The following is a 14,184-nucleotide window of genomic DNA, read 5'->3' as shown; positions in this document are numbered from 1 at the left end:
ATGCAAAGTTGCATGACTTCTTAAAGATGAGGCAATTCTGACCATCAAAATGGTGTTACCGAATCTTTGAAAGTTTGTTGTATTTTTACAATGTCTCTTATGTGAAGTTATTACTATTGAATGAGTCTATTTAAGAATGACCCCCATCCGTAACCTGTAAATTGATTGTCCATTTTCAGCTATTGATATGATTTGTCAGGTAGTTCTTAGTGTACCTTGTTTATTTTCCTTTGCATAATATTAAAAACAATCAAGTGTAAATGTGTGTTTCACTTACTTTAAAATGTACATACTGTATTTGTTTCAGAAACGAACTTTTCAACAGCGATCAAGACGACACTGAGCGTAAATAAATATATATATATATATATTGATTGCAATTGTTTCCGAATGAGTGAACGTTCATGTGTAAAGGATTAGCATTTCAATTGTTATAATTATTTACTCTGTAGTGACTTCTTAGTCGACCCCCACTTCCCTTTTGTCTAACAAGCCGCCATGCCGGTTTAGCCCACTAGGGCACATTCTCCTATCATTTCTTGTAACCATATTTACTTTGTTGTTTTGTTTATGCATTTCTGTGATTACTTAGTAATAAATAAATGATTTAAGACAATTGATGTATAGATGACGCATAGTGAAGACTGGGTACGTGCAGATAACCAACAATTTAAGATGTTTGGAATCAAATCAAATTTTATTTGTCACATACACATGGTTAGCAGATGTTAATGCGAGTGTAGCGAAATGCTTGTGAATGAGACTAACGTGAGGTCAAATAAATAATTAATCAGATGACTATTGATCAGATATGAAAATATCTGAAAGATTATATTGGGAAATTGTAACTTTGTAATCTGAATAATTTTCCTTGGTGCCCTGACTTCCTAGTTAATTACAGTTACATGATTAATCAGTTTGATCACGTAATACTAATTACAGAGAATCTTTGATAAAAACTAAGTCTTCAATTTAATGTTAGTAAAGATACGACACTAGGTAAGTCATTCCAGCCAGTTAATTAAACCTGGTAGTAATCAGAGGAAACCAAACTCACGTGCCCAGGAGCCCTGACTTCCAGGGGCCCCCCATTGATTTTGTTAGTCTCTCACTCAGATGTCATGTTCATATGCTATGGCAAAATGTGTAGAACTGCAAGGAAGTAGAATTAAAACTGCAACATTCTGCAACTGCAGAACTGCAGTTGTTTCAAGACCTAAAATGCAATGTTTTACATTTTATATTTAAGCAATAAGGCACGAGGGGGTGTGGTATATGGCCAATATACCAAGGCATTAGGGCTGTTCCTTAGTACGAGGCAACGTGGAGTGTCGCGATATAGCCCTTAGCCGTGGTATATTGGCCATATACCACAAACCCCAGAGGTGCCTTATTGATATTACAAACCGGTTACCAACATTATTAGGGCAGTAAAAATACATGTTTTGTCATACCCGTGGTACACGGTCTAATATACCACGGCTTTCAGCCAATCAGCATCCAGGGCTCGAACGACTCAGTTTATAATTCTAAATAAAACATGTCTATTTGTTCAGCCCAGGGCCCACCAGGCCAAAGGTTTGAGCACCCCTGTCCTAAGTACTTCATACAATGCAAAAAAGGTTTTGCAGTATAAACCACTTGCATTATGTTTTGTCATTGATATACAGTTACACATCAAATGTTTTGGTTGATATTGAACTGTCATTTTAAGTATTTTTCACTGTTGCAAATCCGGGGAACACATACAGTATGCCACCACAGTTCAATCATTACATATAAATTTAATACAACTTAGCCCCTTAGGGCAATTAATTAATGCGTCTGCTTATTGACAAAAATATAATAGAATCCAATCGATCTTGAAAATTCCTTCTTGATAAGACCATAGAGCATTTAGAACAGGTTATTAGTACGCTTTAAAACTAGAAGCTGGCTCCCCTGGATTCTTAAGGAAACACAGCTGTTTTTATACCAATATCAAATCATTTCTGGAAAAACCTCACTGTAATAGATTTATGGAAACTGACAAAAATAGGTTTTTAGCAAAACAATATTTCTTAAGCAAGCAAGAATTTAGCTGGGACTGCCTGGGGGGAGTCTGAGTGGGGAGGGGAAAACTAGCTGTAATTTATTTTTCCCCTCTCTAATCTACACACAATACACCATAATGACAAAGCAAAAACTGTTAAGACATTTTTGTAAAAAATAAATAAATAATACATCACACACACCACAGGAAACATCACATTTACATACGTTACCAGTCAAAAGTTTGGACATCTACTCAATACAGGTTTTTCTTTATTTTTACTATTTTCTACATTGTAGAATAAGTGTAACATATATGGAATCATCAGGTAACCAAAATAATTGTGTTAAAACAAATCAAATATATTTTATTGTGTTGGAGGTAAGCAGCCACCGTTTGCCTTGATGACAGCTTTGCACACTCTTGGCATTCTCTCAACTAGCTTCATGAGGTAGTCACCTGGAATGCATGCCAATTAACAGGTATACCTTGTTAAAAGTTAATTTGTGGAATTTCTTTCCTTAATGCGTTTGAGTCAGTTGTGTTGTGACAAGGCAGGGGTGGTATACAGAAGATAGCCCTATTTGGTAAAAAGATAAAGTCCATATTATGGCAAGAACAGCTCAAATAAGCAAAGAGAAATGACAGTCCACCATTCATAAGACATGAAGGCCAGTCACTCCGGAAAATGTCAAGAACTTCTAAAGTTTCTTCAAGTGCAGTCGCAAAAACCATCAAGCGTTATGAAACTGGCTCTCATGAGGACCACCACAGGAAAGGAAGACCCAGAGTTACCTCTGCTGCAGAGGATAAGTTCATTAGAGTTACCAACCTCAGAAATTGGAGCCCAAATAAAGGCTTCACAGAGTTAAAGTAACAGACAACTGTTCTGAGTAGACTGCGTGAATCAGGCCTTCATGGTCGAATTGCTGCAAAGAAACCACTTCTAGGACACCAAGAAGAAGAAGATACTTGCTTGGGCCAAGAAACATGAGCAATTGATATTAGACCTGTGGAAATCCGTCCTTTGGTCTGATGAGTCCAAATTGGAGATTTTTGGTTCCAAACGCCATGTCTTTGTGAGATGCAGAGTAGTTGAATGGATGATCTCTGCATGTGTGGTTCCCACCGTGAAGCATGGAGGTGGTGTGATGGTACTTTGCTGGTGACACGGTCAGTGATTTATTTAGAATTCAAGGCACACTTAACCAGCATGGCTACCACAACATTCTGCAGCGATACGCAATCCCATCTGGTTTGTCAGCAGGACAATGGCCCAAAACACACCTCCAGGCTGTGTAAGGTCTATTTGACCAACAAGGAGAGTGATGGAGTGCTGCATCAGATGACCTGGCCTCCACAATCACATGACCTCAACCCAATTGAGATGGTTTGGGATGAGTTGGACCGCAGAGTGGAGGAAAAGCAGCCAACAAATGCTCTGTATACATGGGAACTCCTTCAAGACTGTTGGAAAGCTGGTTGAGAGAATGCCAAGAGTGTGCAAAGCTATAATCAAGGCAAAAGGTGGCTACTTTGAAGAATCTAAAATATATTTTGATTTGTTTAACACATTTTTGGTTACTACATGATTCCATGTGTTGTTTCATGGTTTTGACATCTTCACTATTATTCTACAATGTAGAAAATATTAAAAATAAAGAAAAAGCATGGAATGAGTAGGTGTCCAAACTTTTGACTGATACTATAAGTATTCAGACCCTTTACTCAGTACTTTGTTGAAGCACTATTGGCAGCGATTACAGCTTTGAGTCTTCTTGTGTAAGACGCTACAAGCTTGGCACACCTGTATTCGGGGAGTTTCTCCCATTCTTCTCTGCAAATCCTCTCAAGCGCTGTCAGGTTGGATGGTGAGCGTCGCTGCACAGCTATTATCAAGTCTCTCCAAAGATGTTCGATTAGGTTCAAGTCCCTGCTCAGGCTGGGCGACTCAAGGAAATTCAGTGACTTGTACCAAAGCCACTCCTGCGTTATCTTGGCTGTGTGCCTAGGGTCATTGTCCTGTTGGAAGGTGAATCTTCGCTCCAGTCTGAGGTCCTGAGCGCTCTGGAGCAGGATTTCATCAAGGATCTCTCTGTACTTTGCTCCGTTCATCTTTCCCTTGATCCTGACTACTCTCCCAGTCACTGCTGCTGAAAAATATCTCCACAGCATGATGCTGCCATCACCATGCTTCACCATAGGGATGGTGCCAGGTTTCCTCCAGACGTGACGCTTGGCATTCAGGCCAAAGAGTTCAATCTTGGTTTCATCAGACCAGAGAACCTTGTTTCTCATGGTCTGAGAGTCTCCAAGCGGGCTGCCATGGGCCTTTCAATGAGGAGTGGCTTCTGTGTGGCCACTCTACCACAAAGGTCTGATTGGTGGAGTGCTGCAGAGATGGTTGTCCTTCTGGAAGGTTCTCCCATCTCCACAGAGGAACTCTCGAGCTCTGTCAGTGACCATCGGGTTCTTGGACACGTCCTTGACCAAGGCCCTTCTCCTCCGATTGGTCAGTTGACCGGGCGGCCATCTCTAGGAATAGGCTCTGTGGTTCGAAATTTCTTCCATTTAAGAATGATGGGGTGACCCGTCAATGCTGCCGAAATGTTTTGGTACCCTTCCCCAGATCTGTGCCTCCGAACAATCCTGTCTTCGAGCTCTATTCCTTCGACCTCATTGCTTGGTTTTTGCTCTGACATGCACTTTCAACTAGGGGACCTTATATAGACAGGTGTGTGCCTTCCCAAATCATGTCCAATCAATTTAATTTACCACAGGTGGACTGAAATCAAATTGTAGAAACATCGAGGAGGATCAATGTTAACCGGATGCACCGGAGCTCAATGTCCAGTCTCATAGCAAAGGATCTGAATACTTATGTAAATAAGGTATTTTAATTTTTATAAAAACATGTTTTTGCTTTGTCATTATGGGGTATGGGTGTAGATTGATGAGGAATTTTTAAAATCCATTTTAGAGTAAGGCTGTAATATAACAAAATGTGGAAAATGTCAAGGGTCTGAATACTTTCCGAATGCACTGTATATGTTGTTTGTTTTTTAGTCCTCATTTGAACTAATCTTCCAAGATATCTTCCATATGTTCATGTGCAATATGTAAGACATTGGTTTTATGCAGGCTACAGTACCAAACTGTTTACTTTATTTTCCCATGACTGCAAGGCCAAGCATGACTCCAACACCATCATTAAGTTTGCTGACGACAACAGTGGAAGACCTGATCACAGACAACAACGATACAGCCTATAGGGAGGAGGTCAGAGACCTGGCAGTGTGGTACCAGGACAACAACCTCTCCCTCAATGTGAGCAAGACAAAGGAGATGATCTTGGACTACAGGAAAAGGAAGGGCGAACAGACCCCCATTAACAGCGATGGGGCTGTAGTGGAGCCACCTCGCTTCGCGTTCCTAGGAAACTATGCAGTTTTTTGTTTTTTTACGTGTTATTTCTTACACTAGTACCCCAGGTCATCTTAGGTTTCTTTACATACAGCCGAGAAGAACTACTGAATATAAGATCAGCGTCAACTCACCATCAGTACGACCAAGAATATGTTTTTCGCGATGCGGATCCTGTGTTCTGCCTTACAACCAGTGTAACCGAGTGGATTACATGCAGCGACCAAAAAAAAAAAAAACGACTCAGAAAAAGAGGGAAACGAAGCGGTCTTCTGGTCAGACTCCGGAGACGGGCACATCGTGCACCACTCCCTAGCATTCTTCTTGCCAATGTCCAGTCTCTTGACAACAAGGTTGATGAAATCCGAGCAAGGGTAGCATTCCAGAGGGACATCAGAGACTGTAACGTTCTTTGCTTCACGGAAACATGGCTAACTGGAGAGACGCAATCCGAAGCGGTGCAGCCAACGGGTTTCTCCACGCATCGCGCCGACAGAAACAAACATCTTTCTGGTAAGAAGACGGGCGGGGGCGTATGCCTTATGGCCAACGTGACATGGTGTGATGAAAGAAACATACAGGAACTCAAATCCTTCTGTTCACCTGATTTAGAATTCCTCACAATCAAATGTAGACCGCATTATCTACCAAGAGAATTCTCTTCGATTATAATCACAGCCGTATATATCCCCCCCCAAGCAGACACATCGATGGCTCTGAACTAACTTTATTTAACTCTCTGCAAACTGGAAACGATTTATCCGGAGGCTGCATTCATTGTAGCTGGGGATTTTAACAAGGCTAATCTGAAAACAAGACTCCCTAAATTTTATCAGCATATCGATTGCGCAACCAGGGGTGGAAAGACCCTGGATCATTGTTACTCTAACTTCCGCGACGCATATAAGGCCCTGCCCCGCCCCCCTTTCGGAAAAGCTGACCACGACTCCATTTTGTTGATCCCTGCCTACAGACAGAAACTAAAACAAGAAGCTCCCACGCTGAGGTCTGTCCAACGCTGGTCCGACCAAGCTGACTCCACACTCCAAGACTGCTTCCATCACGTGGACTGGGAGATGTTTCGTATTGCGTCAGACAACAACATTGACGAATACGCTGATACGGTGTGCGAGTTCATTAGAACGTGCGTTGAAGATGTCGTTCCCATAGCAACGATTAAAACATTCCCTAACCAGAAACCGTGGATTGATGGCAGCATTCGTGTGAAACTGAAGGCACGAACCACTGCTTTTAATCAGGGCAAGGTGTCTGGTAACATGACTGAATACAAACAGTGCAGCTATTCCCTCCGCAAGGCTATCAAACAAGCTAAGCGCCAGTACAGAGACAAAGTAGAATCTCAATTCAACGGCTCAGACACAAGAGGTATGTGGCAGGGTCTACAGTCAATCACGGACTACAGGAAGAAACCCAGCCCAGTCACGGACCAGGATGTCTTGCTCCCAGGCAGACTAAATCACTTTTTTGCCCGCTTTGAGGACAATACAGTGCCACTGACATGGCCTGCAACGGAAACATGCGGTCTCTCCTTCACTGCAGCCGAAGTGAGTAAGACATTTAAACGTGTTAACCCTCGCAAGGCTGCAGGCCCAGACGGTATCCCCAGCCGCGCCCTCAGAGCATGCGCAGACCAGCTGGCCGGTGTGTTTACGGACATATTCAATCAATCCCTATACCAGTCTACTGTTCCCACATGCTTCAAGAGGGCCACCATTGTTCCTGTTCCCAAGAAAGCTAAGGTAACTGAGCTAAACGACTACCGCCCCGTAGCACTCACATCCGTCATCATGAAGTGCTTTGAGAGACTAGTCAAGGACCATATCACCTCCACCCTACCTGACACCCTTGACCCACTCCAATTTGCTTACCGCCCAAATAGGTCCACAGACGATGCAATCTCAACCACACTGCACACTGCCCTAACCCATCTGGACAAGAGGAATACCTATGTGAGAATGCTGTTCATCGACTACAGCTCGGCATTCAACAACATAGTACCCTCCAAGCTCGTCATCAAGCTCGAGACCCTGGGTCTCGACCCCGCCCTGTGCAACTGGGTACTGGACTTCCTGACGGGCCGCCCCCAGGTGGTGAGGGTAGGCAACAACATCTCCTCCCCGCTGATCCTCAACACTGGGGCCCCACAAGGGTGCGTTCTGAGCCCTCTCCTGTACTCCCTGCTCACCCACGACTGCGTGGCCATGCACGCCTCCAACTCAATCATCAAGTTTGCGGACGACACAACAGTGGTAGGCTTGATTACCAACAACGACGAGACGGCCTACAGGGACGAGGTGAGGGCCCTCGGAGTGTGGTGTCAGGAAAATAACCTCACACTCAACGTCAACAAAACTAAGGAGATGATTGTGGACTTCAGGAAACAGCAGAGGGAACACCCCCCCATCCACATCGATGGAACAGTAGTGGAGAGGGTAGCAAGTTAAGTTCCTCGGCATACACATCACAGACAAACTGAATTGGTCCACTCACACAGACAGCATCGTGAGGAAGGCGCAGCAGCGCCTCTTCAACCTCAGGAGGCTGAAGAAATTCGGCTTGTCACCAAAAGCACTCACAAACTTCTACAGATGCACAATCGAGAGCATCCTGGCGGGCTGTATCACCGCCTGGTATGGCAACTGCACCGCCCTCAACCGTAAGGCTCTCCAGAGGGTAGTGAGGTCTGCACAACGCATCACCGGGGGCAAACTACCTGCCCTCCAGGACACCTACACCACCCGATGCTACAGGAAGGCCATAAAGATCATCAAGGACATCAACCACCCGAGCCACTGCCTGTTCACCCCGCTGCCATCCAGAAGGCGAGGTCAGTACAGGTGCATCAAAGCTGGGACCGAGAGACTGAAAAACTTCAAGGCCATCAGACTGTTAAACAGCCACCACTAACATTGAGTGGCTACTGCCAACACACTGTCAATGACACTGACTCTACTCCAGCCACTTTAATCATGGGAATTGATGGGAAATGATGTAAATATATCACTAGCCACTTTAAACAGTGCTACCTTATATAATGTTACTTACCCTACATTGTTCATCTCATATGCATACGTTGATACTGTACTCTATATCATCGACTGCATCCTTATGTAATACATGTATCACTAGCCACTTTAACTATGCCACTTGGTTTACATACTTATCTCATATGTATATACTGTACTCGATATCATCTACTGTATCTTGCCTATGCTGCTCTGTACCATCACTCATTCATATATCCTTATGTACATATTCTTTATCCCCTTACACTGTGTATGACAGTAGTTTTTTTTGGAATTGTTAGTTAGATTACTTGCTCGTTATTACTGCATTGTCGGAACTAGAAGCACAAGCATTTCGCTACACTCGCATTAACATCTGCTAACCATGTGTATGTGACAAATAAAATTTGATTTGATTTGAGCGGGTCGAGAGTTAAGTTCCTTGGTGTCCACATCACCAACAAACTATCATGGTCCAAACACACCACAACAGTCATGAAGAGGGCACGACAACACCTTTTCCCCCAGGAGACTGAAAAGATTTGGCATGGGTCCCCAGATCCTCAAAATGTTCTACAGCTGCACTATCGAAAGCATCCTGACCGGGTGCATCACCGCCTGGTATGGCACCATCGAAAGCATCCTGACCGGGTGCATCACCGCCTGGTATGGCAACTGCTCAGCATCTGACCAGAAGGTGCTACAGAGGCTAGTGCATTCGGCCCAATACATCACTGTGGCCAAGCTTCCTGCCATAGAGGACCTATATACTAGGCGGTGTCAGAGGAAGGGCAAAAGAATTGTCCAAGACTCAAGTCACCCAAGTCATAGACTGTTCTCTCTGCTACTGCACGGCAAGCAGTACCAGAGCGTCAAGTCTAGGCCCAAAATGCTCCTTAACAGCTTCTGCCCCCAAGCCATAAGTCTGCTGAACAATTAATCAAATGGCCATCGGAGTATTTACATTGACACCCCCCCTTTGTTTTTACACTGCTGCTACTCGCTGCTATCCATCTATCTATGCATAGCCACTTTACCCCCACCTACATGTACAAATGACCTCAACTAACCTTTATCCCCGCACACTGACTCAGTACTGGAATCCGCTGTATATAGCCTTGTTATTGTTATGTAATCTTGTTGTGTTACTTTTTACTTTAGTTTATTTAGAAATTAACTGCATTGTTGGTTAAAGGCTTGTAAGTAAAGCATTTCGTGGATAAGGTCTACAGCTGTTGGATTTGGCGCATATGTGACAAATAACATTTGATTTGACTGCTGCATGTATCATTGCCACTGTTCATCGAAGTTTCCCTTTTCTCAAATTCTGACAAAGAAAATCCTTCTTAGAAAAAAAATCTAAAAGGACATTTTGGAGTAACTTTATACAGTATTCTCTTGCCCTGCATTTGAGTTATAGTTGTTTTTTTGTGATGTGGATATGACCACGCTAGTCCCCTTATGCTCAACTTATTATTATTATTATTACCATTATTAACCATTTCAATGTTTTTGAGAAAAAGTGGAAAGTTGATTTATTTTACTTTTCATGCTGATACAGATTTATCAAGAAACATGCCCAGATGTACAACACTTACAGAATGCATACAAGGGAAAAAGAAAAGCTGACAATTAGTTTAAGACAGGACATTGAAGAGCATATTTGTTTTATACAATCAGACAATTAACATAAAAACATCAATACAGCTGTTGCTGTTAAAATTTTTGTTGACAGACAGGATCAAGCAGGTAAGAGACACACAAGACAAGGAATGTTTCTTTGTCCAAATTTTCACAGAAATCAAATGGGAGTGAAGACAAAATTTTAAGATGAGCCAAAAACCTCTGGGAATTCTAATGACGAGCTCTTACCTGCACTGTCAATCATTCACAAAATATTCTGAGACAGAAATCATTGAAGACATTTTTTTTAATGCTATACATATTAGCTTTTCATAAACCTCCCTTCACAATATAATGCTTTCTTAAAATGACACAGTATTCTCCATTGTGAGGTCATCTGCAATGGTGCAAGCCACAAACAGGTATAACAGTTGCTAGTACTATGTAGCAATGTGTACCCACACTAGGTACAATGTACAGTAGCTGCCAATGTAATTACCACGTAAATGATGGCCTTAGTGACACTACATACGAAGTAGGACCAAAAGAAACATTCATGCTGGAGTGTTGTATGAATGGCAGTACCCACATGGAAATAGAGAGATGCCAACAAACGTTTTCAAAAAAAACACACAAAAAAAAAAACTATTGCAAACATTTGAACTGCTGATCATTCAAAATAAACCAGTGGTTATTTGGATTCCACAATCTAAAATAATTTAGTTAAGAGTCCTTAAAGCTGAGCTCCGCATTAGGTGAAACAGCGCCACTGGTCGCCCCCAGGCGCATTCGTTACATGTTTTGTTTATGAAGAAGAGGACATAAAAAAATGTATTACATACTCTGCTGTTCTATTGCATGTGCAATGATGTCCTAGAAAATAAATAAAACAGTAACATCTTCGTTGGATGTGGCAGTATCACCGCTACGTATTCCAGCTTTAAGGATTCTTAAGAACATGGGAATGGTGAAATACATCTAACTAGATCTAACAAAGACACAGCATTCTGTAGTGTGACAGTGTGGATAATTATTTGTTACTTATCATTGTTATCATGGTTGTTATAGTAGGACTAACCTCAAGCTTAACCAAATGTATTATGGTATTCAGCACATCAGAATTTCCGTGGTCTGTTTTCATTCATCAAAGTGCATCATGAACAGAAGGAGTACATAGTAATGCATATAACTTAACCTTTCTTAGAACCTATACCTTTTGTTATCAGTTTTGATTTAAGATGTTAGTTAACAATATTGTGCTACAGCTGAGCCACTTGGGGTGCTTTAATTTCAACCTGGTACAATAGGGTACTACATTATAGAATATGTGCATTCCAAATGGTATCAGGTAGCTACAGTAGCTTTTTTTTTTTTTTTTTGCAATTTGAAATTTAATGTGAAATGTGTCATAATATTGTGTGTCAAATACCTGGATACTGGAACTAGCCACTTGGACCAGGATTAATTTAGTTAACACATTATATAGAGTTGATCCCATATAATATCGATCCAGATGCCAAAAGCTAAAAGCTACGGATCAGACCGAGACATATAAAGGCATCCTATCTAGACCGGAGCTCCTTTATCACAAGTTAAACAACATGTTAATTTGGTCCCTTATAACAACAATCAGGAGGATATCCACCGACAGGACAAAAGTGCTGTCATTCCGAGAGCACGCCTCCATTCCACAACAGGACAGTGTGTCCAGATACTCACTGCAGTTCCACAGGAGTAGAGGCCATGGTAACAAACTAATCAACTTAAATTCTAAGGGAAAATAAAGATTGGTTTTGATTACAAAGTGCAAAGTAAATAGTTTTTGTAAAATCTATTTAAAGATTTATGGGCCAAATAAGTTCATAAAAGCTGAGCAAGGCCTATTTCAAACCATAACATGCATCTGAAACAGTTTCAGGTACATGTATGACGCTGAGCTATTATCTCAACTACCTCTAAATCACCTCTGCAGCATCTCACTCAAACCATTACCCTCCCTCTGTCTGCCTGTTCCCAAAATGGAGCGGGTGGGGGAGAGAAAGAAACTATAGGACATCATACCTCTTCTTTCACATTGAGCAAAGTAGATGCTGGAGGTGAGACCGATGAGCTACATGAGGGAAGCAGAACAACACATTACACATGAAATATGCAACAATGTCAGATGCAAATACCATTTCAAAAATACATTTGTATTTCTCCAGTTAGTTTGCAAGCACAACTATTGTCTACATTAACCTGTTAGCTTGAAAGCTTCTACTTCATTATTCTGTATGTGCTTTACCTGTCTGGCTTGAAATGCTCTTATAATTGATGGAAGTTTATCATTATAGTACATAAAAGCATAAAATAATTTACTGGATTTGAACCAAACAGTCAATGAGGCTACAAATAATTTGACATTTGAGGTTGGCCTCTATGCTTAATTTGGGACAAAACAACAGCTGTGCAGTGTGTGTCCCTCTTCTTTATTTAGTCTGAAACTCAAGGAGGCTCTTTCAAGGTTTTACTCAGAGTTACCAGGTTACACCTGACACCAGGAAGCCACAATATCACTGAATGTAACATCAACTCAATCCCTTCTTTAAAGCTTTTAGTGGGAAAAAAATGTATGTCTGTGACAGGTATCACAAGCGTATCACGTCAGTCATACAAGCATGGACATTGTCTGATGATCAAGATTGGTTTCAATATACTTCAAAAAAACATCTCAGCTCCTCTTCAATTATAAATCCTCAAACAACCTGAGATCAGTGACAGGGACTACTTACATTTTTAAGAGCAGGATACTTTCAATAGTTCATAATTAAAGTGAACTGATCAATTTATTTCTCAGCCATCACAGGGAAGCATTATGTTTAAACAACTTGGCTTTAAACAACTTGGCATGTTGAGGCCTTGCCTACCCTGACTGTATCCACTGCCACCTCATCATCTAACATGCATATCTCACTGATTTCTTCTATATAAGCATTTCATGGGGCAAAGGGGCGTGTGGAGATAAGAGTTTCGTTTTGAACCTACCTTCCAAATTTCCTTGAAGCATTCTCAAAAAACTTGGCTTTGGAAGCAACGCTGGAGAAAGAGAAAGACAGGGATCACCTGGGATGAATTTGAGGCATGTTGGGCTTTACAACACACCAAACACTCTTTTGGAGTACAATGACAAAACTTTATGGGCAACATTTTCTGCCCACTAAATAGCCCTGGCAATGTGAAAATGGCATGTTACTTAGGATGTTACAAAACAGTAGTATTTAAAATAGACAGGATGGCCTTGTAATACAAAAGGAGTTTGGAACAGTGCAGCTTGTGATCTCATCTGTTGTGCACACAGTTTACTTGAGATGCACGTACATTATTGCCACTATCTAATTAGCTATATTTTTCCTTCGCCTTGCTTTGTACTTTTATTTTATTATGTTATGTTGTGAAGCACTTTGTTACTCATATTGAAAAGCGGTTTTTAAAAAAATGAAGTGCTTATTACTGTAAAAGAGAGCTTTTGAGATGCACCAGAGTGCAAGTATTAAGACTAACACTTTTCCATTTGTGCATTTTGTTGGTGTTTAGGCTGGATGTCCTTTGGTTAGTGGACCATTCTTGATATACACGGGAAACTGTTGAGCGTTAAAAAAAAACAGCAGCATTGCAGTTCTTGACCCAAACCAGTGCACCCGATACCTACTACCATACCCCGTTCAAAGATGCTTAAATATTTTGTCTTGCCCATTCACCCTCTGAATGGCACACATACACAATCCATGTCCCAATTGTCTCTAGGTTTAACAATCCTTATTTAACCAGTCTCCTCCCCTTAATCTACACTGACTGAAGTGGATTTAACAAGTGACATCGATAAGGGATCATAGTTTTCACCCGGTTAGTCTGTCATGGAATAGCAGGTGTTCTTAACGTTTTGTATACTCAGTGTATTATGACATCGCACTGCATACCCCTTGTAAAACAACAGGAGCAGGAATGTACAGAGTACAAGACTGGTCATTGGGGAGTAGCAAATTGTAGGTTATTTTGTTGCTACAATGTGATAAATGGACACTGAAATGGGGAACACAGTGG

General features: G+C 41.6%; 1 protein-coding gene across 2 annotated transcripts in view; it reads right to left on the bottom strand.

Moving 5' to 3' along the window:
* Positions 1–10,393: 10,393 nt before the first annotated feature.
* LOC112257671 (oligophrenin-1) overlaps positions 10,394–14,184 on the bottom strand; it is a 49,816-nt gene continuing 46,025 nt past the window's right edge. For both annotated transcript variants that reach the window (XM_024431428.2, XM_024431429.2), the window contains exons 23-25: positions 13,129–13,179; positions 12,166–12,214; positions 10,394–11,874 (exon numbers count right to left, since the gene is read on the bottom strand). In XM_024431428.2, the coding sequence (XP_024287196.1) occupies positions 11,863–11,874; positions 12,166–12,214; positions 13,129–13,179 (112 nt within the window). In that variant the 3' untranslated portion in view covers positions 10,394–11,862. The remainder of the gene's footprint in view (positions 11,875–12,165; positions 12,215–13,128; positions 13,180–14,184) is intronic.

This window comes from Oncorhynchus tshawytscha, linkage group LG09, assembly GCF_018296145.1.
Source record: "Oncorhynchus tshawytscha isolate Ot180627B linkage group LG09, Otsh_v2.0, whole genome shotgun sequence".
NCBI classification, from domain to species: domain Eukaryota; kingdom Metazoa; phylum Chordata; class Actinopteri; order Salmoniformes; family Salmonidae; genus Oncorhynchus; species Oncorhynchus tshawytscha.
This window is presented reverse-complemented; position numbering and strand designations above follow the sequence as displayed.